Genomic DNA, 27,060 nt, shown 5'->3' with positions numbered 1-27,060 from the left:
CCACTTTTCAACATAATTGTATAAGGGCTAAGAGTGTTGTAAAAACAAGCCTGAAGGCTTTGTGTGTCAATGCGAGGAGCATTCGTAACAAGGTGGATGAATTGAATGTGCAGATAGTTATTAATGAATATGATATAGTTGAGATCACAGAGACATGGCTCCAGGGTGACCAAGGATGGGAACTCAACATCCAGGGATATTCAATATTCAGGAGGGATAGACAGGAAAGAAAAGGAGGTGGGGTAGCATTGCTGGTTAGAGAGGAGATTAACGCAATAGAAAGGAAGGACATTAGCCTGGAGGATGTGGAATCGATATGGGTAGAGCTGCATAACACCAAGGGGCAGAAAACGCTGGTGGGAGTTGTGTACAGGCCACCTAACAGTAGTAGTGAGGTTGGGGATGGCATTAAACAGGAAATTAGAAATGCGTGCAATAAAGGAACAGTAGTTATAATGGGTGACTTCAATCTACATATAGATTGGGTGAACCAAATTGGTAAGGGTGCTGAGGAAGAGGATTTCTTGGAATGTATGCGGGATGGTTTTCTGAACCAACATGTCGAGGAATCAACTAGAGAGCAGGCCATTCTAGATTGGGTGTTGAGCAATGAGGAAGGGTTAGTTAGCAATCTTGTTGTGTGAGGCCCCTTGGGTAAGAGTGACCATAATACGGTGGAATTCTTCATTAAGATGGAGAGTGACATAGTTAATTCAGAAACAAAGGTTCTGAACTTAAAGAAGGGTAACTTTGAAGGTATGAGACGTGAATTAGCTAAGATAGACTGGCGAATGATACTTAAAGGGTTGATGGTGGATATGCAATGGCAAGCACTTAAAGATCGCATGGATGAACTACAACAATTGTTCATCCCAGTTTGGCAAAAGAATAAACCAGGGACGGTAATGCACCCATGGCTGACAAGGGAAATTAGGGATAGTATCAAGTCCAAAGAAGAAACATATAAATTAGCAAACAAAAGCGGCACACCTGAGGACTGGGAGAAATTCAGAGACCAGCAGAGGAGGACAAAGGGCTTAATTAGGAAAGGGAAAAAAGATTATGAGAGAAAGCTGGCAGGGAACATAAAAACTGACTGTAAAAGCTTTTATAGATATATGAAAAGAAAAAGATTGATCAAGACAAATGTAGGTCCTTTACAGTCAGAAACAGGTGAATTGATCATAGGGAACAAAGACATGGCAGACCAATTGAATAACTACTTTGGTTCTGTCTTCACTAAGGAGGACATAAATAATCTTCCGGAAATAGTAAGGGACCAAGGGTCTAGTGAGATGGAGGAACTGAGGGAAATACATGTTAGTAGGGAAGGGGTGTTAGGTAAATTGAAGGGACTAAAGGCAGATAAATCCCCAGGGCCAGATGGTCTGCATCCCAGAGTGCTTAAGGAAGTAGCCCAAGAAATAGTGGATGCATTAGTGATAATTTTTCAAAACTCCTTAGATTCTGGATTAGTTCCTGAGGATTGGAGTGTGGCTAATGTAACCCCACTTTTTAAAAAAAAGGAGGGAGAGAGAAACCAGGGAATTATAGACCGGTTAGTCTGACTTCAGTGGTGGGGAAAATTCTAGAGTCGTTTATCAAAGATGTGATAACAGCACATTTGGAAAGAGGTGAAATCATCAGACAAAGTCAGCATGGATTTGTGAAAGGACAATCATGTCTGACGAATCTTATAGGATTTTTTGAAGATGTACCTAGTAGAGTGGATAGGGGAGAGCCAGTGGATGTGGTATATTTAGATTTTCAAAAGGCTTTTGACAAGGTCCCACACAGGAGATTAGAGTGCAAACTTAAAGCACACGGTATTGGGGTATGGTATTGATGTGGATAGGGAATTGGTTGGCAGACAGGAAGCAAAGAGTGGGAGTAAACGGGACCTTTTCAGAATGGCAGGCAGTGACTAGTGGGGTACCGCAAGGCTCAGTGCTGGGACCCCAGTTGTTTAAAATATATATTAATGATTTAGACGAGGGAATTAAATGCAGCATCTCCAAGTTTGCGGATGACATGAAGCTGGGCGGCGGTGTTAGCTGTGAGGAGGATGCTAAGAGGATGCAGGGTGACTTGGATAGGTTAGGTGAGTGGGCAAATTCATGGCAGATGCAATTTAATGTGGATAAATGTGAGGTTATCCACTTTGGTTGCAAGAACAGGAAAACAGATTATTATCTGAACGGTGGCCGATTAGGAAAAGGGGAGATGTAACGAGACCTGGGTGTCATTGTACACCAGTCATAGAAGGTGAGCATGCAGGTACAGCAGGCAGTGAAAAAGGCAAATGGTATGTTGGCATTCATAGCAAAAGGATTTGAGTACAGGAGCAGGGAGGTTCTACTGCAGTTGTACAAGGCCTTGGTGAGACCGCACCTAGAGTATTGTGTGCAGTTTTGGTCCCCTAATCTGAGGAAAGACATTCTTGCCATAGAAGGAGTACAAAGAAGGTTCACCAGATTGATTCCTGGGATGGCAGGACTTTCATATGAAGAAAGACTGGATCGACTAGGCTTATACTCACTGGAATTTAGAAGATTGACGGGGGATCTTATTGAAACGTATAAAATTCTAAAGGGATTGGACAGGCTAGATGCAGGAAGATTGTTTCCGATGTTGGGGAAGTCCAGAACAAGGGGTCACAGTTTAAAGATAAAGGGGAAGCCTTTTAGGACCGAGATGAGGAAAAACTTCTTCACACAGAGAGTGGTGAATCTGTGGAATTCTCTGCCACAGGAAACAGTTGAGGCCAGTTCATTGGCTATATTTAAGAGGAAGTTAGATATGGCCCTTGTGGCTAAAGGGATCAGAGGGGTATGGAGAGAAAACAGGTACAGGGTTCTGAGTTGGATGATCAGCCATGATCATACTGAATGGCGGCGCAGGCTTGAAGGGCCGAATGGCCTACTCCTACACCTATTTTCTATGTTTCTATGTTTCTATATCTCAAAGCATTCACTCCAGGATCACCTGATTCAAAAACAATTACTTCCCCCAGGCAGTAAGGCTGATCAACATCTCCACCCACTAACTCCACCACTTCTTTATCATTTCTACGTAGAGCCTAGGTCACTTTATGGACATACAATCTATCTAAGTATATAAGTATCTTATGTATTTATATTTATTGTGTTTATTATTATTATTATTATTTTTATTTGTTCTTTATCTCGTGGTTGTTTGTGCTGCATCAGATCCAGAGTAGCAATTATTTTGTTCTCCTTACACTTGTGTAGACGAAATGACATTAAACAAGTCTTGAATCTTGAAAAGTAGCCACACAGGTTGATAGGATGGTTAATAAGACATACGCCTTTCTTAGTTGAGGCACTGAGTTAGGAAGTTATGTTGCAACTTTATAAAACTCTAATTAGGCCACATCAAGAGCCCCATCATTGGAGGGTGTAGAGGCTCTGGAGAGATTCACCGTGATGATGGTATAGGGTGAAGCTGGGCAAAGTTGGGTTGTTTCCTTTGGAATGGTGGAGGCTGAGGAGAGGCCTGATAGATGTTTGTAAAATTATGAGTTGCATGGATAGGGTAGATTCCTAACCCAGCGTAGAAATGCTCAATTCTAGAGGGGATAACTTTACGATGAGTGTTAGCGGAGAGTGGACCATGGAAGAAAGGGAAGGAGGAGGATCAGAGGGAGGTGGTAGGCAGATGAGGAGAGAGGGTGAGAAGGTAACAAGAATGAGGAATGGAGAAAGAGAGAAGGACAGAGGGAAGAGAGGAAAGGAAGAGATTACCAAGAAGTTAGAGAAATCGATGTTTCTGCCATCAGGTAGGATACCCAGATGGAATATGAGATGACAAACTTGGTCCCTGGTCCTCTCCTATTAGACTCCTTCTTATTCAGCCCTTTATCTCTTCCACCTATCCCCTCTTAGCTTCTTACTTCATCCCTCCGCCCTCACCCTACTTACCTTCCCTCTCATCTGGTCTCACCTATTGCCTGTCAGCTTGCCCCATTTCCCACCTTCTTATTCTGGCTTCTGCTCCCAGTACTGATGAAGGACCTCAGTCTGAAATGTTGACTGCTTATTCCCTTCCACAGATGCTGCCTGACCTGTTGAGTTCCTCCAGCATTTTGTGTGTGATGCAGTCAGTATCCTTCCCAAGTATGCAAAGTCTAGTAGTACAGGTCATGTATTTAAGGTGAGAAGGAGAAGTGCAAGGAGATATCAAGACTTTGAGGGAGTCAAGAAAAAGTTTTGGTTCGTAGGGACGGTTTTGGGAAGGGCATAAGTAGTTAGGGGTCATGTTAGGATTTAGGGACATAGATGAAGGTGAGCTAGAGAGGGGTAATGAATGAAGTGTCTGGACAGCAGCTTGAGTTCCATGGTCAACGCCACCGATCCCGGAGGTCAAGTCGGTTAGTGTTAGGTTTGGAAAGTCCCGGTCCCAGGTCAGAAGGAGCGGACAGAGGGCATTTTTGTCTTGTTTTGTTTTGTTTTTGTTGTCCTGGCGGAACATGGTAGGCAAGCTATACTGGCACAGGAGTGCATGGCGATACTTGCGGGCTGCCCCCAGCACAATACTAGGTGTGATGGTTGTTAACGCAGATGGTACATTTCACTGCATGTTTGGTTGTACGCACCATCAATAAATGAATTGGAACCTGAGCTGGAAACAGTGATGAAAGCAAGAAGGATCGAAGTTTACCTTGACGAGTTAAGTAGGGATGCAGGATACTCGGACAGGAGCTGTTGACCACCTCCCCGATGACGCTTCTCGGCCAGCAGATCAGGAATTTCCAGTCTGTGGGACAACCTGAAAGAAAGACCATCATCAGACAGGAAGCACAAATCACCTCTGCACTTACAGATGCTCCCTTACCACAATGGGCAATAATACAGGAGCAGAATCAGGCCATTCAGCCCATCATGGTTGATTTATTTTTCTTCTCAACCCCGTTCTCCTGCTTTCCCCTGTAACCTTTGACACCCTTATTAATCAAGAACCTATCAACCTCCATTTTAAATACACCCAGTGACTTGGCCTCCACAGCTGCCTGTGGCAATGAATTCCACAGATTCACCACTCTCTGGCTAAAGAAATTCCTCCTCATCTTTGTTCTAAAGAAACAATCTTCAATTCTGAGACTGTGCCCTTTGATCCAAGAGTCTACACGTCCACTCAAAGTTCAGAGTAAATTTATTATCAAGGTACATATATGTCACCATATACAACACTGAGATTCATTCTCCTGTGGGCATATTCAATACATCTATAGAATAATAATAATCATAACAGACTCGATAAAAGACCACTCAACTCGGGCGTTCAACCAGAGTGCAGAAGACAACAAACTGCAAATGCAAAATGAAATAAATAAATATCGAGAACGTGAGATGAAGAATCCTTGAAAGTGAGCCCATTGGTTGTGGGAGAGTTCAGTGATGGGGTGAGTGAAGTTGAATGAAGCTATCCCCTTTGGTTCAAGAGCCTGATGGTGGAGGGGTAGTAACTGTTGCTGACCCTGGTGGTGTGGGTCCTGTGGCTCCTGTACCTGCTTCCTGCTGGCAACAGCAAGAAGAGAGCATGTCCTGGGTACTGGAGGTCCCTGATGATGGACCCTGCTTTCCTGCGACAGCGCTCCATGTAGATGTGCTCAAAGGTGGGGAGGGCTTTACTCGTGATGGCCTGGACTGTATCCACTACTTTTTGTAGGATTTTCCATTCAAGGGTACTAGTGTTTTCAAACAAGGCTGTAATGCAACCAATCAATATAATCTCCACTACATATTTATAGAAGCTTATCAAAGTTTTAGATGTCATGCAGAATGTCTGCAAACTCCTAAGGAAGTAGAGGCACTGCTGTGCTTTCTTCGTAATGGCACTTATGCGCTGGGCCCAAGCCTGGTCCTCTGCAATAACACTGAGGAATCTAAAGTTGCTGACCCTCTCCAGCTCTGATCCTCCAATGAGGACGACCTCAAGGACCTCCTGTAGCTTCCTCCTGAAGTCAATACCTTGGTCTTGCTGACATGGAGTGAGAGGAGGTTGTTATGGCACCACTCAGCCAGATTTTCAAACTCCCAGATGGAAGATGCTACGGTATTGGTAAGTTATTGTCACAGGTACCGAGTTATATTGAAAAGCCCATCTTGCACATTGTTCATACAGATCAGATCATTGCCCAGTGCATTGAGGTAGAACAAAGTAAAACAATAAGAGAATGCAGGATAAAGAGTAACAGCTACAGAGAGAGTGCAGTGCAGGGAAACGATGAAGCCCAAGATCATTAACAGTGTTAACGGGCAGAGGGATTGTGAAGTCCAAGTCCATTGCTCCCCGAGAGTGGCTACAGAGGTTGTTGATTGGGTGGTTAAGGAGGCATATGACACGCTTGCCCTTGTTATTCGAGGCATTGAGTTCAAAAGTCAGGAAGGTAGGTCACGTTTAGAGTACTGCACACAGTTCTGGTCGCCCCATGATAGAGGAGATGTCGACGTTTTGGAGAGGGTGCAGAGAGGTTTACCTGGATTAAAGGGCTTGTGCTGCAACGAGAGGTCGGACAAACTTGGGTTGTTTTCTCTGGAGCGGAGATCTGATAGAGGCTTATAAGATAGTGAGAGATATAGATAGATAGACAGGCAGTATCTTATAAGATAGTGAGAGATTTAGATAGACAGGCAGTATCTTTCACCCAAGGATTGAAATGTACAATGCCAGACAGCATGCTTTTCAAACTAAAAAGGAGACGTGAGAGCAAGTTGTTTTTTTATATATAAACACGGATAGAGATGGGTGCTTGGAAATGTACTGCTTGGAGTACTGGTAGAGGCATTTACATTAGAGACTTTTAAGAGACGGTTAGATTGGCACATGAATGTCAGGGGATTCATTCCATTTAATTACAAGCCTAACTGGGCTAGCACAACACTGTGGGCCAAAGGTCCTGGCCCTGTGCTGTACTCATTCACATTCTATGTCTATTGTCATAACGAGGTGGATTGTAAGGCCAAGGGGTGTGTATCAGGATCGAAGCTGTTCTTGAACTTGGTGGTACATGCTTTCAGGCTTTTGTATATTTTGCCTGATGACATGGGGAATAAGGGAGAAGGTCTGTGTTGGGGTGGGGGGGGGCGTCTTTGATTAAGCTGGCTGCTTTACTGATGCAGCGGAAAGTGCAGAGAGAGTCTACGGAGAGGAGACTGGTTTCGGTGATGCGCTGAGCTGTGTCCACAGCCCTCTCGTCATTTCTTGCAGTTACAGACAGAGCAAACATTCAAGTTCCGTGTAAATTTATTATCAAGGTTTGAGTACGTCACCATATTGAGACTCATTTTCTTGCGGTCGTTCACAGAACCAAGAAACACAATGAAAAACTACCCACAAGCAAGGACCGAGAAACAAATAATATGCAAAAGACAGTCTGGGCAAATACAATAAAAAATCTTTCTATGCAAAGCCATTTTTGCATCCAGATAAGGTGACTTCTTTGATCATTAAAAAGAGTCCGGAGAGGGGAGGCTGGTTTATGTAATGTACTGAGCTGTGTCCGCAAGCCCCTGCAGTTTCTCCAAATCACTTGCAGATCAGTTGCAGTACCAAGTCTATTGTGCATTGATAAACATTGGTAAGGGTCGACGGGGACAGGCCAAATTTCATTAGCCTCCTGAGGAAGTAGAAGCATTGGTGAGCTTCTTTATTGTATTTAGGGATACAGCACGAATCAGGCCCTTTAACCCACCAAGCCGTACTGCCCAGCAACCCACTGATTTAAGCCTAATAACAGGGCGATTTACAATGACCGATCGACCTACTAACCCATACGTCTTTGGACTGTGGGAAGAAGCCAAAGCGCCCAGAGGAAACGGAAAGGACATAAATACTGGCGTACAGAGGATGCTGGAATTGAACTCTGAACTCCAACGCCCTATAGTGTCACTACTAGAGCTACCATTTGCCCCATGGTATTACAAAGAATTACTTCAGCTCCCTCTTTGATAAGTCTCCCTTTCTTCTTCCTCCAATCAAATCAGTTCTGGTTGAAGAGGAGTAGTTGTTCTTGAACCTGCTGTTGTGGGACTTTGGGCTTCTGTACTTCTGCCTGAGAAAATGGCATTGGCTGGATTGAGGGGGTTTTTAATGATGGGTGTAGCCTTTCGAGGCAGCGCCTCCTCGAGGTACTCCTGATGGCAGGAGGAAAGTGCCCGTGATGTATTGGGATCAGTCCACTACTCTCTGAAGTTATTTATGTTCCTGGGCTATAGATAAGGTGAAAGGTCACAGACAGGGGCGGGGGGGGGGGGAGGGGTGGTGGTCACAGTCTTTTCCCCAGGGTAGGGGAAATAATAAAGTTCAAAGTAAACATATGCCACCTTATACAAACCTGAGGGCATAGGCTTAAGGTAATTCCTCCATGGACTGTCCCAAGCCTCACTGCGAGAGGAGGCGGGTTCAGCATGGGGCTAGTTACACCACCCCTTAAAAATCCAGAGCTACAGAAGCACCAACAGAAGTTCTAAATTCCTCATCCCTGGAAGAGGAAAGATCTTCACCTAAAAGACATATGAAGTCTTGCGGTGAAAGTGGAAGCCACAATGCCAATCAACCTTCAAATGTTTTAGTCTGAGGCCTAGGTACCAGCAGGGGCGATGGGATTAGTCTGAGGCCTATGTACCAGCAGGGGCAATGGGATTAGTCTGAGGCCTAGGTACCAGCAGGGGCGATGGGCTTAGTCTGAGGCCTCTGTACCAGCAGGATTGATGGGATTAGTCTGAGGCCTATGTACTAGCAGGGGCGATGGGCTTAGTCTGAGGCCTCTGTACCAGCAGGATTGATGGGCTTAGTCTGAGGCCTCTGTACCAGCAGGATTGATGGGCTGAAAAAGAAGAGAAAGGAGAATAGGTTTAAGGTGAGACAGAAAAAAACCTAAAGAGGAACAACTTTTCCAAACAGAGGGTGGTGAGAATGTGGAACGAGCTGCTGGAGGAAGTGGTTGAGGCAGGTATCCTTCAAGAAGCATTTGGATAGGTACGTGGGGGCATGACACTGTAGGGAAATGGGGTGAACACAGGATATTGTGGGTTGAATGGCCTCTGTCTGTGCTGTACCGCTCTATGTCTCTATGGGTGGTGGTGGTTATGTTATAGGAAGGAAGCACACTGGGGACAGGACAGAGAAGACACTCCAGGGTGTGCCGGTGCGCCACAGGGAACAAACTTGACCATCTGAGATAGACAGGAAGGAAAGGCCAATACCAGGTGCTTTCACATCAGTGCCATTGACGTCTTCCTCCTGGGTAGAGTTTCCCTGGATACACTTGCGTTTGGCAACAGAGAACTCTTGAAGCACACTGCATGGTAACTGCATCCAGGCCACCTGTAAGAAAAGTAATCTAGATTAAAGATCAGCTTCACTTGTCAAGGTGAAATGTGTCATTTGCGTAAACGAGCGACACCGTCCCAGGATTGTGCTGGGGTCAGCCCTGCAAATATCACCACGCATCCGGCACAACATTGCAGGCCCTCACCCTAATCCATTTGTCTTTGGAATGTGGGAGGAAACCGGAGCACACGGAGAAAACCTCAGCAGTCATGAGGACAACGTACAAACTCCTCCCAGGCAGCAGCAGCGAGAACTGAACCCCGATCATCAGCACTGTAACTGTGACACTGCCATTCTGCCCTGTTGACTCATTATGATCTCATTATAATAACAGATCACGAAAACAGCGACAGAATCCTGAGGATGAACATCGGGTCACCTGTCACTGTAATTCCCTACTCCACAGCCAGTCCGGGTCCCATCCGTGGACACAGAGATCGAGAGAGAACGATCAAGAGAGATAGAGATAGAGCAAGAGAGAGAGAGAGTGAGAGAGAGAGACTGAGAGCGAGGGAGGTCAAGAAAGAGCAATTGAGAGATAGAGAGAGATTGAGAGAGAGAGTGATCAAGAGAGAGTGATCGAGAAAGAGAGAGCGATAGAGAGAGTGATAAAGAGAGAGAGAGAGTGAGCGATCGAGAGAGAGAGAGAGACTGAGAGCAAGAGAGAGCGAGGGAGGTCAAGAAAGAGCAATTGAGAGATAGAGAGAGATTGAGAGAGATCGAGAGAGAGAGAGTGATCAAGAGAGAGTGATCGAGAAAGAGAGAGCGATAGAGAGAGTGATAGAGAGAGAGAGAGAGAGAGTGAGCGATCGAGAGAGAGAGAGACTGAGAGCAAGAGAGAGCGAGGGAGGTCAAGAAAGAACAATTGAGAGATAGAGAGAGATTGAGAGAGATCAAGAGAGAGAGAGTGATCAAGAGAGAGAGTGATCGAGAAAGAGAGAGCGATAGAGAGAGTGATATAGAGAGAGAGAGAGAGAGTGAGCGATCGAGAGAGAGAGAGACTGAGAGCAAGAGAGAGCGAGGGAGGTCAAGAAAGAGCAATTGAGAGATAGAGAGAGATCAAGAGAGATCAAGAGAGAGTGATCGAGAGAGATCAAGAGAGAGAGAGTGATCGACAGAGAGAGCGATAGAGAGAGAGAGAGAGAGAGAGAGAGAGAGAGCGCGCGCGAGTGCAGACCAGATGCAGAGAGCTGGGGAGGAGCAGAGACAGGAGCAGGGGAAGTTGAGCGATAGCCAAACCACAGTGTTCTGAAGAAGCCCTGTGAATGTCAAGTGGAAAGGAGATCTGAAAGATGTTACAGACACTTGGTAAAAACTGATCTGTCTTCATCACAGTCAGCGGGGGGAGCTTTTTAATTGCTGGAACTTAGAGTATAACTGCTCCATAGTGATTGGTGCAGAATTAATTCTGCTTTTAAATGGGAATTCAATAGGCATTGAGGAGAAGTTTGCAGACCTAAGGTTAGAGAGGAGTTAATGTGATTGGAGACCCATAAATGGCTCGATGATCATCTGCGCTGTACAATTCCATAGTATCAGAGCAGATTATATTAAGTGTCATTGACATCTTCCAGTACCCACTGTTACTTCACTCTGTACCATCCTGAGCCATGACGGTTTATCTTCCTCTTTCTCCCTCCGCGAGCTGACGTATTCAGTCTGAATCTGATTGATTTTTATAATTTTATTTATCTGTCTATTTATTTATTTAGAGATGCAGGTCCTTCTGGCGCGTCCAGCTGCACCGCCCAGCCACCCACCTATGTAACCCCAGCCCAATCACAGGACGATTTACAATGACCAATTAGCTGATATGTCTTTGGAATTTGGGAGGAAACTGGAGCGCGTGGAGGAAACCCAGGCTCTCACGGAAATTTGCTGACAGAGGACGCTGGAATTGAACCCCGATGCCCCAAGCTGTAATAGTGTGGCACTAACTGCCACACCACCGGGACACCCCCTAATAACAAGAGAAAGAGACAGGACAACCAAAGGACCCAACCACTAAATACAGCCACCATTCTTCCACCGGACTACGTGGATCCGGGATCAGCCTCTGCACCCACCAGTTGACAACCCTTAGGAGAACGCCATACTCCACCTGTGATTGCACTAATACCTCCAATTATCAGTAAAATCAGAGATCCCACCCACGCCGGATACGCTCCCATCCATCAAACAGAAGGTTCAAAAGCTTGGAGGAGTCTAAGACCAGAGAGCACAGCCTCAGAATAGAGGGGTGTCCATTTAGAACGGAGATGAGGTGGAATTTCTTTGGCCAAAGGGTCTTTGCCACAGACAGATGTGGAGGCCAAGTCTTTATGTATGTTTAAGGCAGAGGTCGACAGGTTCTTGATTGGTCAGGGCATGAAGGGATATGGCGGGGGGGGGGGGGGAAGGCAGGAGACTGGGGATGACAGGAAAATGGATCAGCCATGATGAAATGGAGAATCAGACTCAATGGGCCAAATGGCCTGATTCTGCTCCTATCTTTTATGGTCTTAAGGTTGTAAAAGTGCTAGCCTCAAGGACAGCTTCTACCGTGCGGTTGTATGGTTCAGACTCGTCTATCCTGTGAAACAGACAGTGAAATGCCTCATTGGCGTTAACAACCAACGTGCCCAGGACAGGCTGCGTGTCGTCACCCACTCTGGCACTAACATAGCATGCTCACTGTGTCCCACAGAACAGCACGGAGCTACAAGCAGGAACAGTTACCACACTTAAAAGGCTCTTGGACAGTACACAGATAGGAAAGGTCTAGAGCAGAGGTTCCTAACCGTTCTTTTGCCATGGACACCTACCATTAACCGAGGAGTCGGTGGTTGGGTACCCCCGGTTTGGAGTAATATGGGCCAAAGGTGGGCAAACTGGACTCGTGCAGGCAGTCTATCTCTATGACTCACTGTTTGGTGTGATGTTGGGTCATCCATCGTTATATGTTTGTTATTTTAGTGGGTGGTAATCAATTATTTAATCATTGCTACACAGAAGGCAACAACTCTACTCATCAAGTCCATTCCATTTGCCCCATTTCTTAAGACCATAGGATATAGCAGCAGAATTAGGCAACTTGACCATTGAATCTGCTCCATCAGATGATCCACTTTCCCTCTCAGCCCCGATCTCCTGCCTTCTCTCCGTATATGTCTTCATGCCCTGATTGATCAATAATCTATCAACCTCTGCCTTAAATATACCCAATGACTTGGCTTCCACACCCACCTGTGGTAATGAATTCCACAATTCGCCACTCCCTGGCTAAAGAAATTCCCCCTCATCCCCGTTCTAAATGGACGACCCTCAATTCCGAGGCTGTAGCCTCTGGTGTTGGACTCCCCCACCACAGGAAACATCCTCTCCAGATCCACTCTATCAAGGCCTTCCAACATTTGATATATTTCAATGAGGTCACTACTCATTCGTCTGACTTCCAGTGAGTACAGGCCTAAAGCCAGCAAACGCTCCTCATGTGAAAACCCATTCCTGGAGTGCTTCTTCTGAACCTCCTCTGAACCCACTCCAATGGCAGCACATCCTTTCTTAGATAAGGTGCCCAAAGCTTACCTCTCTGTAACTTCTTCTCTCTCCCACAGGCCCACCTACTCCACTTTAATTTTCTTTTAGCCGCTCAACCACATTTACAGCAGCCAACAGCACAGTAAGCCTAACATTGAGAGTTGAGGGTGGAAACCAGAGCACCCTCCATCATAAGGGGAACGTGCAAACTCCACACGGACAGTACCCACGGCCAGATTTCCCCAAACTCAGAGAGTGGCGGTAACTGATGGGTGTGCTGGGTCACAGCAACACAGGAGTAAGCCACTCAGCCCATTGAGATCCATGCCAGATCCCAGGAAGGGAAATTCTATCAGTCTTGATCCCTGTCATTTCATTCCCTGTACCCGAAGTTCCTCTGCTCTCTCATATTGCGCAGTTCCCTTTCACTTAACAGAGGACATCTGTTAGATACAAGCTCAATATAATGCAAAAAAAAGTGAGATCACACAATGATATTAGTCAATGACTAGGCCAGTTATCAGAACCAGTTTTTTTATCTTATTTTATTTTTTTAATTTTATTGAGATACAGGACAGGAAAGGCCCTTCCAGCCCTTTGAGCCGTGCCATCCAACAACCCCAATTTAACCCTTGCCTAGTCACAGGACAATTTACAATGAGCATTTAACCTGGAAGGTCTGTGGACTGTGGGAGGAAACCCCCGCAGTCACGGGGAGAACGTAAAGACTACCTACAGGTAGCGACAGGAGTTGAACCCGGGTCGCTGGTACTGTAAAGATTTGTGCCAGCCACCACACTATGTGCCACCCCATACCTGGCATACGTCATGAAATTTGCCGTTTGGCGGCAGCAGTGCTTTGCAATACATATTTTTTTTTTAATTACAATAAAAGTGTACATTAAAAACATTAAATTACATGAGTAGAGCCAAACGAGAGAAAACAAAATAGTGAGGTAGAGTACATGGGTTCATTGTCCGTTCAGAAATCGGATGGCGGAGGAGAAGCTGTTTTCCAAACGGTCAGTGTGTGCCCTCAAGCCTCTGGACTTCCTCCTCGATGGTAGGCAGCAATGAGAAGACACCACGTCCTGGAAGCTCACACAAACCCCTACGGGGTAATGATGTTATCAGGCAAGGGAACATCCGGCGATTAACTTCGGTGGTCCCGGCCGCGTCACTGTCTGGTAAGGCACTTCAAACGAGCAGGAATGCAAGAAGATGCAGAGAGTAGTGGACTCTGCCCAATACCTCATGAACACCTACCTCCCTACCATTGGTAGCATCTGCAGGATGCACTGCCACAAATAAAAAACAACATCCCGCCACCCCCCCCCCCCCATGCCATCTACTGGCAGCTACCAACGGCCTGAACCCCCACACCACCAGGTTCAAGGACAGCTACTTCCCTTCAGCCATTGGGCTCTTGAACCAACCGGCACACCCTGATCTCCACAGCACGATGACCACTTCGCACTACGATGGGCTTCATTTTATTTGTTCCAATTATGGTTTTTTCTGGCATTAATTGAGGTTTAATTTTGGTGTTTTTTTGTGTGCTGTATTTCTAATGCCATACGTCTGAGATGTTGCTGCAAATAACAACTTCATTGCACCTGTGCACAGCACTATAGTAATTTCATGTATTGCACTATACTGCTGCAAAACAAAGAAAATTGTATAACATACGAGTGATGATGAACCTGATTCTGACTTGTGGACTGAGAGTGGGAAGGGGGCAGACAGTTGAGAAGGGGAAGGGAGAGGGAAGCACCAGACATTCTCTAAGGGTCAATAAATCAATTGTTTGGAACAAAATGACCTTGCCTGGTGTCCCAAGGCCGGGTGTGTCTGCACTCACGCCATCCCCCTCCGCCCCGGCACTCCTCCTCTGCCACCTGTCCCACTCCCCTCACGCGGCGCTCCATTCCCGCCATTCCCAACATCCTTTGCTCGCACCAGATTCACAGACCCGCTCCCTGCTGGGGCCGGTGCTGCAGGTCGGTCAGAAGTCTGGAAGTCAAAGCCTGACGGCCAGAGCTCTGAGTCCACTGGGAATGCAGAGGTCTGGTAGCCGTGTGCCCACCAATCCTCTGGAGGCCAGCAGGCAGCCTGTCCTGGAGCTAGAGGCCCGTGCATGTCTGAGTGTGTGCGTGGGAGGGTGGTAGTGAGGAAAGGGACTTGTTTCGCAGTTGTTGCTTGTGTTGTTCTGCTGGGCAGTTTGGGTACGATCTGGAATGCATGGCAAAACTTGAGGGCAGCCCCCCAGCACATCCTCGGGTGTGTTGGTTGTTAACGCAAGCGATGCATTTCACTGCATGTTTCAATTAAGTGAATCTGAATCTTAAACATCGAAATGGAAGAATGTAATTGCTAAATACTGGGTATAGTCATTAAACTTCAATGCTGTTTAAATTTTAACTCTAAACTGGGCCACCTTGCATAACTGGCTGAGACCAATCGTGGGTTGAAAGCTTTACCCTTGGATAACTCATTAAATCAGAATCTTATCTGCTGTCTCGGTGACAGGAAGTTCATGAGAGGCAGGAAAGTTTCCCCTCAATGTTGTGGTTAATATTTATAATAGCTTCATTGAAGTACAAGAATGATATCACACTTTGCTAAGTCCAGAGATTGCTAAAGGCACTAATTAAAAGCAGCCACAAACGAGAGAAAGTCTGCAGATGCTGGAAATCCGAGCAACACACACAAAATGCTGGAGGAACTCAGCAGGTCAGGCAGCATCTATTGAAGAAAGAGTACAGTCGACATTTCAGGCTGAAACTTTTGTCCTGCTGAAGGGTCTCAGCCCAAAACATCGACTGCACACTTTACCATAGATACTGCCTAGCCGGCTGAGATCCTCCAGCATTTGTGTGTGTTAATTAAATGCAGCCATGATTTTATTGCCAAATATCGAGGGCAACGTATTAAAAGAAAATCTCTCATTAATCCCTACTGATCAAAGTTTATGAATTTTGACATATATACAGAAAGGTGCCAGAGAAGGTGCCAGCAAGATCATGAAAAATCACACCCACCTTTCTCAGGGTCTGGTTGTCCCACTCCCATCAGGAAAGAGGTAGCATCGACACCAGGATCTCCAGACTCTCCTGAGCCCAGCGTCACTTTACGGACACAAAATCAGTCTATGTAGAAGTACTAATCTTATGTAATTATATTTATGGTGTTTTTATGATTGTTGTATTTTTTTATAATGCTACAAAATCATTTTATTCCTCTCTACACCCGAGTACCAAAGAAGGACAATAAACTATCTTGAATTTTGAAACGGGCTAAAGGTAGCACAGTGGATTGGTAAACAGAGCCAGTGCTCGACTGTTCTTTGCAGCCCCACTGCTTACAGTGTGGAGTTAGCACGTTCTCTCTGTGGGTTTCTGTCGGGTCCTCCAATCTCCTTCCACAGCCCAAAAATACACAGACTGGTTCCTGTAAATCTCCCATTGTGTGTAGCTAAGTGGTGGAATTGATGAGAGTGTGGGGAGATTTTGTCACAGGGTAAGTTAGAGATGAAGTGGATGGGCTACAGCAGCAGAAGACCATGAGCATACACTCCTAGTTACCCCCTGTATGTAACAAAGTGGCCTCCGCGCGGTCTTCTGCTGCTGTAACCCATCCGCTTCATGGCTCGACGTGTTGTGCATTCAGAGATGCTCTTCTGCACACCACCGTTGTAATACATGATTGTTAGAGTTACCGTCACCTTCCTGTCAGCCTGAATCAGTCTGGCCATTCTCCTCTGATGTCTCTCAATAACAAGGCGTTTTCACCCACAGAACTGCCACTCACTGGATGTTACTTTGCACTCCATTCTTTGTAAACTCTAGAGATCGTTGTGCGTGAAAATCCCAGCAGATCAGCAGTCCATGAGATACTCAAACCACTCCGACCGGCACCAACAATCATTCCATGGTCAAAGCCACTTAGATCACATTTCTACCCCATTCGGATGATTGGTCTGAACAACAACTGAACCATGTTTGCATGCTTTTTTACACTGAGTTGCTGCCACGTCATTGGCTGATTAGATATTTGCATTAATGAGCGGGTGTACAGGTGTACTTGATAAAGCGGCCACTGTATGGAACATAGAGCCCTTCAGCCCACAATGATGTACTGACCCTTTACTCTATGATCAATCTAACCCTATTGGGAAAATGGCCTTGTAATAAAAAATATATCATTAAGCATCATAAATCTTTTCCACTAACTTCTCTTCTCCCCTGTTAATTCTATTTTCTAAAACACTCCCTTCCACTTCCCGCATTACATTTCTCTCTTCTGAAATATTCCCACTTTCCCATACCTTTGCCAAGATGGCTCAATGCTTCCAACAGAATGAGCAAATCTATTAGAAATACCAGAGACTACAGATACTGGGATCTGAAGCAACAAAGCTGGAGGAACTCAGCGGGTTAAACAGCATCTGTGGAGTGAAATGGACAAAGACCCTTCATCTGGACTTCTTTTGAGATCAGATATCAAAAACTCAAAGGGACTTGGGAGTTCTTGTGCAAGATACCCTAAGGGTTGTGTCAGTGTTGAGGAAGGCAAATGCAATGTTAGCATTCACTTCGACAGAACTAGAACATAAAAGCAAGCATATAATGCCGAGGATTTATAAGGAATTGGTCAGACTACCCTTTGACTATTATAAGCAGTTTTGGGCCCCTTATCTAAGAAAGCATGTGCTGGCATTGGAGGGGATCCAGATGAGGTTCATGAGAATGATCCCAGAAATGAAAGTGTTAACATATGCAGAACATTTGATGGCTCTGGACCTGTACTTGCTGGAGTTCAGAAGGGGGATTTCAGTGAAACCTATTGAATATTGAAAGGCCTAGACAGAGTGGTCTTGGAGAGGATGTTCCATTCTGGTGTCCTCATTATAGGAAGGACATGGAGGCTTCAGAGACGGTGCAGAGGAGATTTAGCAGGATGCTGCCTGAATTAGAGAGCATGTATGAAGACTGGTCAAGTGATCTAGAGCTTTTCTCTTTGGAGTGAAGGACAGTGAGAGGTGCCTTGATAGAGATGTACAAGAGGATCGATGGGGCATCCAGGGCAGAAATAGCTAATGTGAGGGGGCATAACTTTGAGGAAATTAGAGGAACATGTAGGAGGGCTGTCAGAGGTAGTTGTTTTTTTTTAAAAAACACACTGAGAGTGGTGGTTGCAATGAGCATGCTGCCAGGGAGGGTAACATTAGGGAGATTGAAACCTGCCAGCTTCTACTTTTCTCCCCCTTCACCCCCCACTTTCTTATTCAAGCTTCTGACTCCTTCCTTCCCAGGCCCAGGGAAGCCCCTCAGCCAGATGTGTCTAATCGTTATTCCCCTCCGAAGATATTCACATGGATGAAAGAAAAAGGGAGAGCTATGTGGGAGGGAAGGGTTAGATTGATCTTGGAAAAGGGCAAAGGGTCAGCACAGCATACTGGGCCGAAGGGCCTGTACTGTTCTATTTCCTGAACTCCATGAGTCTGGAACACAATGGTTGGTGGAGGTAGAAAGCTTTATGCAGCTGAATGGAAGAGCAGGAAGCTACAACACTCTGGATTGGCCACAGCCTCCTTAGTTTAGACAGCATTAAGCTTGTGATTGAATAATCTCCTTCAGTGTTGTAAATCACTCTGATTTATTGGAGCCATATTTCACATGTATTGGCCAGTTCACCTTTTTTCCCAAATCATAAACACCGGTCGGTAGCAGCTTCCAGACAAAGGGGCCGTGATGTGAAATATTGACTCCATTTCTCTCCTTAATTTCCTTACAAGATTTTAAAGAGGCAAATTAGTTCATATTGTCAGATGTGCAGAGGTATTCTGAAAAGCTTGTCTTGTTGTCATAGCCGGGGGCGGGGGCGTGGGAATGGGGACAAGCTCCCACTACATATTAACTGCTCCCAATAGTGTGCACCTCAAATAGTCTCTGACAACCGAGTCCAGCTGAACCATTTATACTGGCAGGAGAACGGCAAAGGTGGGTTTCTGACACCTTAAAAGCCAGTCGCTTCAGGCAGATGGGCCTCATCAGCCGTGGCTGGCAGCCCATCTAGAAGGAAAACTCTGATCTCACACCTCCGCCGCCTCGCAGCGAGACCCACTCACGGGGAAGGCTTCAGGAGTAAACCCCGAGGGAAAATTCTGGAGCTGGGAGTCCCCAAGGCGGTCCGACATCGAGTTCAACGCTGACTGGCAACTCCTGCGACGCCGCTGGTGCCGAACTGTATCGCTCTCTGCCGTTCCTTTGGTTACGTCAGCTGCGTGGAGAGGGGGAGCTTGCTGCGTGGGAAACAGCTCGCTCTCCGTATCATCAGGCTCGCGTATCACGTACACAACCGAGACACAACGTCCACGGTCAAACCCGACCAATGGAAGGCCTCACATAGTGTCCATACAGAACCATTCATTACACCAGTGCAGAGGCAGTACAAGATAAAACAATAACAGTGTGCAGGATAAAGTATTACAGTCCCAGTGAAAGAGCAGTGTGGTAAGGTGAAAGGTCACAATGAGGTATTTGTGAGGTCAAGAGTCTGATAACAGTGGGGTAGAAGTGGCCCTTGGGCCTGGTGGTACGTGCTTTCAGTATCTTTGGCCTGATGATATGGGGAGAAAGGGAGAATGTCTGGGTGGGTGGGGGTCTTTGATGGTGCTGGCTGCTGTACTGAGGCAGTGAGAGGTGTAGACAGAGTCGATGGAGGGGAGGCTCTGTAGTTTCTTGCAGTCATGGTGTGGTGAACTACATATACCTGTTTGGATGCGCCCCCCCCCCCCCCCCCCCCCCCCCCCGCTGACTGCTCCTGTGGCTCCTCCCACAGATGATAGATAGATAGATAGATAGATACTTTATTCATCCCCATGGGGAAATTCAACTTTTTTTCCAATGTCCCATACACTTGTTGTAGCAAAACTAATTACATACAATACTTAACTCAGTAAAAAAATATGATATGCATCTAAATCACCATCTCAAAAAGCATTAATAATAGCTTTTAAAAAGTTCTTAAGTCCTGGCGGTTGAATTGTAAAGCCTAATGGCATTGGGGAGTATTGACCTCTTCATCCTGTCTGAGGAGCATTGCATCGATAGTAACCTGTCACTGAAACTGCTTCTCTGTCTCTGGATGGTGCTATGTAGAGGATGTTCAGAGTTATCCATAATTGACCGTAGCCTACTCAGCGCCCTTCGCTCAGCTACCGATGTTAAACTCTCCAGTACTTTGCCCACGACAGAGCCCGCCTTCCTTACCAGCTTATTAAGACGTGAGGCGTCCCTCTTCTTAATGCTTCCTCCCCAACACGCCACCACAAAGAAGAGGGCGCTCTCCACAACTGATCTATAGAACATCTTCAGCATCTCACTACAGACATTGAATGACGCCAACCTTCTTAGGAAGTACATTCGACTCCGGTATAAAGGTGATTGAGGCCTGAGCCCTGCCCTCAGTCTCCAGGATGTAGCATGGTGGTCAATTGCTGCTTGTTCTTTCTTCCAGTCAATAAAAGCCGATATCTCGCCTCACGTCTCAGAGAGTTATTGATGGTGCATCACATGGGCAGAGCAAAATTAAAGTTCAACGTAAATTTATTTATCGAAGTATGTATATGTCACCATATACTACCCCGAGATTCATTTCCTTGCAGGCACTCACAGCAGAACAAAGAAGTACAATAGAATCTACGAAAAGCTACACAGGCCACCAAACAACCAATGACCTAAAGAAAACAATCTGTGCAAATACAAAACCTGTAGCCATACCAAACAGGATGCTTTCTATGATCAATGAAACTAATAGGAGGCCAGTTGGTCTACGCTGACTCAGAGGGCAAGTCTGTACTCATCCCTCGGACTTGTCCTATCCCATCAATGCCTCTCCATCACAGCTGTGAAGTAACGCTCATCAGACTACGAAAGCACCCTGAAGGCGGTTCCAGCGGGCTACACGTCTAGGTTATATCAGTCAAATCAGAAAAATTAAAATAATCAGAAAAGAAGTTGGTGACAGCTTCCACTGGGCGCTTCTGTATCTGTGCACCCTCTGGTCAGAAAACAACACTGAAAAGGTGCCAATTCAAAACACAACAAGTCATTAATCTCCTCTGCTTATCTTAATATTTATACTGGGGTGTACGGAAATGGCTGAGGAATTAAACAAGCACTTTGTTTTTGTCTTTACAGAAAAAGATTCAAAAAACCCTGCCAAAAATATTAGGGAGCCAGGCTCTAACGTGAATGAGGAACTGCGAGATCTTAGTATGATTGGAAGAACATAATAGCAAGGCTGTTAAAACTAAAATCTGAGAAGTCCGACGGATCTGCTGATCCACGTGCCGATGTTCTGAAGGAGATGCTACAGAAATAGCAGAAGCTTTGCATTTCATGGCCTGCTGTACAGTGGATCACGGAACAGCAGCCAGGGGTTCGAGAAGGGCAGCAAATACAACCACACCATACAGGAAAGGAGAGAGAGAGAGAGAGAGAGAGAGCGAGAGAGAGAGAGAGAGAGGAGAGAGAGAGAGAGAGAGGGAGAGAGTTACAACAGAGAGAACAGACGGACGGACAGAGAGGATAAAAACAATATTTGAATGCCCCAATATCCCCGTCACCATTCTTGTGAACCTCCTCTGGACTCTCTCCAATGCCCTGTACTCAGTGACCCGACTGACAAAAACAAACGTGCCAAAGTTGTCAAATATACGTGTGTGCACAGGTGCAGAGAGAAACTTCCTTATGGCAACCCCAGAGGCACGTAGCCACAGATACTCAGCACTGATAAGAAAAGCTTCTTAGAATGAGAATCAATTTCTTTAGCACTGACGTATGCTGCGAAATTTGTTGTTTTGTGATTACTGTGCAACACCTTCAAATCACTATAAGGGGCCTGGAACAGCTCTCAAAGTGCGGTCTGACCAAAGCCTTATAAAGCCTCGGCATTACAGACTTGCTTTTATATTCTAATCTTCTCGAAATGAACGCTAACGTTGACTCAACCCAAAAGTTATCCGATAGGGACCCGTGCACGAGGACTCCAAAGTCCCGGACACACCCGGGAGCACACACAAAGTGCGAGACACCAGCAAAAAAGGTGGAAGTTTTAATCCATGACAGGGTTAAAACTTTGAAGGTCAAGTTGGTGTCTGGCATCTTTAATCTGTGGGACGGAGATGCAAAGACTAGGCGATCCAACTTCTACCATCAGCTTCCCAACCTGAAAACAGAACCAGGGTGTTTGGTCTCTAAACGGTCTGAAACCAAAGAAAGATGCAGACACCGGTCGGAAGAAACGTACAAAATGCTGGAGGAACAAAGCAAGTCAGGCAACAACTATGTAGAGAAATGGAGAGTTGATGTTTTGGATTCAGACCCTTCACAGGAGAGAATCTTCAAAAGATATCGAGGAGATATCCAGTATCAAAAGGATGGGGGTGAGGTAGATAGTTTGAGTGAGCAAGGGCTTTTCTCTTTGGAGCGAAGGAGACTGAGAGGTGACTTGATAGAGATATACAAGACGACAAGAGGGATAAATCGAGTGGATAGCCAGACACTTTGCCCAGTCACCTTAAGATTATGTTCTCATGTACTAGGTGACTGCAGGAAAGTACATTAAGTATGCCTATTAGGTAGGGGAGCAGAATTCGGCCATTCAGCCCATCAAGTCTGCTCCTCCATTCAATCACGGCTAATCCCAGATCCCACTCTACCCCATATACCTGCCTTCTCGCCATAAATTTGATGCCCTGACCAATCGGAAACGATCGACTTCCACCTGAAATATCCCCACAGACTTGGCCTCCACCGCAGTCTGTGTCAGGGCATTCCGCAAATTCACTACTCTCTGGCTAAAAAAAAAATCCTCCCTACCTCTGTTCTAAAAGGCTGCCCTCAGTTTCGAGGCGGTGCCCTCTAGTTCTGGATAGGAAATTGAACCTGGGTTGCTGGTACTGTAAAGATTTGTGCTAACCACCATGCTACTGCTGCCCCACAGGGAACATCCTCTCCACATCCACCCTATCTAGTCCTTTCAACATTCACTAGGCTTAAATGAGAACCCCCAGATTATTCTAAATTCCAGTGAGTACAGGTCCAAAGCTGCCAAACACTCCTCATATATTAACCCATTCATTCCTGGAATCATCCAGAGATACAGGTTGGGGTGCAAGAGGTAACCAATGAAAACTAAAGATGTTGGAAACCTGAAATAAAAGCAAATAAGTGCTAAAATTACTCTGAGGGGAGACAGTTTTGCCTGAGGTGTTACTGGCCTACCGAGAATTTATAACATTTCTTCTTTTTATTACTTGTCTTGCTAATTGAAGAGAATGTCTGACAATTCACTGACCTGAAATATTAACCGTTTACTTCCACAAATGCTGCCTAACCTGTTGTGTATTTATAACATGTTCCGATTTTTAAATATCGTTTTCAGACCCTCCTGAGTATTGAATTGAAATTAGGCTGAGTCATTGACATTAAACACCTCCTTTTCTCTAACTACCACTTCCACTCTCTCTCCCCCCACCTCGCTCACTCCACCTCTCTCTCCCCCTCTTTCTCCCCATCCCTCTCAGCCTTCACCTCTCATTCCAACCCTCTCCCACTCCCCCTTTCCCCACCCTCTCTCCTCTCCCTCCCCTTCTCCCCTCTTTGCCTCCCTCCCCTTCTCTCCCCCTCCTTCACCTCCTCCCCCCACTTTCCCTCCCTCACCTTCTCCCCTTTCCCTCCCCCTCCTCTCCTCCCTCTCTCCCACCCTCCTTCTCCCCACCTTCTCCCTTTCTCTCCTTCTCCCCCTCTCTCCCACCCTGTCCCTTTCTCTCCTTCTCCCCTCTCCCTCACTCTCCACCTCCCTCTTCCGTCCTTCTCCCCTCTTTCTCCCCACTTCTTCCCCTCTTTCTATCCCCTCCCTCCCCTCTCTTATCTGTCCCCTTCCCCTTCCTCTTCCCTCTCTCCCCCACTACTTCTCTTTCTAACCTCTACCCTCTCCCCGCAGACTGGCCTGCTGTTCCAGCAATTCCTGTTTGAAATTACTGGGATACCAAAGTGAATTTGACACATTCCCTTCTGCGTGTGGATTCCCTGGTGAAACAGGAGACGTGACCGCCGTTTTGTCCCTCCACAGGTACTGCCCGACCTGCAGAGAGTTTCTCTCTCCGTAAGAGCGGGCGACAGAGCTCTCCCATTTAAATCCCCAGAAGCAGTAACTGTCTAGCAGGCACTCACCGGCAGGAACAGGATCAGAGAGACCGCGACGTACTGGGCGATGCTGGCCATGGCTCTGTACCCGGAGAACAAAACTTTGCGCGTCTGTTTGCAACAGGACCCTTGCTGGGCGCAAGTTTCGCTCAGGCTGCTGGAATGACTGGCGGCCGGTGAAGCTGTAATGGAATCTCGCTGTCGGAGATGGAAGGGGGTCGGTCTCGGGTTCAGAGAACCGCCCTACCCTGCCCTGCCCTTTGGTGGTGCTGCTGTGGCCGGCTCCCCTCGCAGAGCTGTCAGGTGCCGAAACCCGCTAATTTATAGGCAGCCCGTCAGCTCCGGGTGGTGACCCGCCCCGTCCCTCGGTGACTGACGCGCGTTGGGATTAATAACCCCGGGACGGGGCATGGAGGTGGCCGGAGCGCCGGGTTCCCTGCGAGGGAAGTGAGATTTCAGTCCCGCGGCAGGCGGCACAGGGAGGTTAGGAGACGGGGAGAGGGAGGGAGCAAAGACAGCGAACTTCCCGCAAGCAGAGAGGCTGATCAAAGCCACCGCCACTTCCCGCCAGACCCTTTAAGGTGCAGACACTCCAGTGCCTAGCGTCACTTTATGGAGGTACAATCAACCAATGTGGAGGGTGGAGGGGTGGAGATCCTCCTCTACCAGAGGCGCCCCTTCCCTCCACTAGCCTGCAGGTCCCCCTTGGGCAAGGTGTAGCTCCTGCTTAGACCCACCCACCCCGACGATCAGAGTCACATTGGGGCAAATGGTACATATCACAGCCCACTGACGCCAGGCAGACAATCCCTGCGAAGTATTGATAATGACTGGGGTCGCCCCTCTTGTAAAGACACTGCCCAAAAAGCAGCAATGGCACACCACTTCTGTAGAAAACTTTGTCAAGAGCAATCACCGTCACCGAAAGAGAGCTTATTGATTAAAGGAAAATGGAAGACTGTGATCGCCCACATCATAGGACACAGCACATAATGATGATGAATCAATAAATGTATATAAACTATCTTATGTATTTATATTAATTATATTTTTATTATTGTGTTTGTTTTTGTGCTGCTTCAGATCCAGAGTAACAATTGTTTCATTCTCCTTTACATTTGTGGACTGGAAATAACATTAAAAAGTCTCGAATCGCTGGTTAAGAAGATTGTGGCTGGACAGTTGAGAACCAGGAGAACATAGAACACAGAAATCTACAGCACATTACAGGCCCTTAGGCCCACAATGTTATGCCGACCATGTAACCTACTCTAGAAACTAACTAGAATTTCCCTTCGCATTGCCCTCTATTCTTCTAAGCTCCATGTACCTATCTAAGAGGCTCTTAAAAGACCCCAATGCATCCGTCTTTACCACCTTCACTGACAGTACATTCCACACACCCACCACTCCCTGTGTGAAAAACTTAACCCTCGCATCCCCCTTGTACCTACTTCCAAGCACCTTAAAACTGTGCCCTCTCGTGCTAGCCATTTCAGCCCTGGGAAAAAGCCTCTGACTATCCACACGGTCAATGCCTCTCATCATCTCATATGCCTTATAAAGGAGAGATGGTCTTAAGGCAGGGATTGTCAGGGGGAATTTCTTGAATCTTCACTCTTGAACTGCGGCCGCCTCTCACAGCTGTGGAGGGTTCAGCCCGGGCTAACTACCTGGCAATGTTCAGGCGGTATGCCCGTGCCTGGGTAGCTGTGGAAAAACAGAACCCGCGGTGCCCACAGGTGACCTGGGGGTTGCTGAGACCTTTGGGCACCGCCGGAGATAAATGCCATTCTCGATGAGAATGGATATGTGTAGGTTCAGTCTGTGTTCATCATGATTTGTCAGGTTTAACGTGATTCTACTGTAATGGTTTTGAATTTATAATCCATATACTTCTGCAAAATAATAAAACCTGCTGAAGTGAACTTGCGGGTCCAGAGTCAGAGAACTGAGCAGCCTCTGCAACCTATTAACTCCCCATTCATGACTTCCCAGTGACTAGATCATAAGACATCAGAGCAGAATTAGGCCATTCGGCCCATCGAGTCTGTCTACCATCCCATCATGGTTGATTTACTATCCCTCTCAACCTCATTCTCCTGCCTTCTCCCTGTAACCGTTGACACCTTCACTAATCAAGAACCTATCAATTTCTGCTTTAAATATACCCAGCGACTTGGCCTCCACAGCTATCTGTGGCAATAAATTCTACAGATTCACTACCCTTCGGCTAAAGAAATTCCTCCTCAAGTCTGTACTAAAGAGACATCCTTCTATTCTGAGGCTATGCCCTCAGGTCATAGATTTTCTCATGGCCCCTCTTGGCTTGTTATTTTTTGTGGTCTACTATGAAAGTTACCATTCACCGCAGTATTATCTCAACTGCTCTGCTTTTGGGTCGAGCTTCCTCTATGTTTCCTGTCACATGTATGACCTGTGTGTGACTCGATGTGTCTCTGCAGAAAGAATCTCAGGGCTTTTAGGTCAAACCTCCTCAATATTTCCTGACAATAGGAATGTAATCATTAAGTTGGAGAAGGGTTTACAAGGATGTTATAAACACAGGAGACTCTGCAAACACCAGAAATCCACAGTTACAGACACAATATGATGGAGGAACTCAGCAGGTCGGGTAGCAGCTATGGAAAGGAATAAAGAGTCAACGTTTCAGGCTGAGACCCTTCACTATGCTGTGTCCTGATGAGGGATCTCAGCCCGAAATGTTGACTCTTCATTCCCCTCCACAGGTGCTGCCTGGCCTGCCGAGTTTGTGTGTGTTATGAGGGTGTGAGGTATCAGAAGATACAGGACAGGTGGGGACTGTTGTCCCTGGAGTGTATGAGCTGAGTGATGGTCTTCTAAGTTCAAACTAACTTTATTATCGATGTCTGTATATGTTGCCACACATACCACCTTGAGATTCATTTTCTTGTCGACATTTTACAGGAAAAATGAAGAAATACAATAG

The 27,060-nt window shown here is 46.4% G+C and overlaps 1 protein-coding gene across 2 annotated transcripts in view; it reads right to left on the bottom strand.

Annotated features, from left to right (window-relative positions):
* The window catches only part of LOC140732415 (secretin receptor-like), a 236,510-nt gene extending 212,033 nt beyond the window's left edge, over positions 1-24,477 (bottom strand). The window contains exons 1-3 of one of the 2 annotated variants that reach the window (XM_073055044.1): positions 24,117-24,477; positions 9,228-9,348; positions 4,681-4,788 (exon numbers count right to left, since the gene is read on the bottom strand). In XM_073055044.1, coding sequence (XP_072911145.1) covers positions 4,681-4,788; positions 9,228-9,348; positions 24,117-24,167 — 280 coding nt within the window. In that variant the 5' untranslated portion in view covers positions 24,168-24,477. The remainder of the gene's footprint in view (positions 1-4,680; positions 4,789-9,227; positions 9,349-24,116) is intronic. The other variant, XM_073055043.1, reaches the window with a different exon arrangement.
* Between the last annotated feature and the right edge of the window lie 2,583 nt (positions 24,478-27,060).

This window comes from Hemitrygon akajei, chromosome 8 (assembly GCF_048418815.1).
Source record: "Hemitrygon akajei chromosome 8, sHemAka1.3, whole genome shotgun sequence".
Lineage (NCBI taxonomy): Eukaryota > Metazoa > Chordata > Chondrichthyes > Myliobatiformes > Dasyatidae > Hemitrygon > Hemitrygon akajei.
Note: the sequence above shows the minus strand (reverse complement) of the source record. Positions and strands in the feature narration are given on the sequence as shown.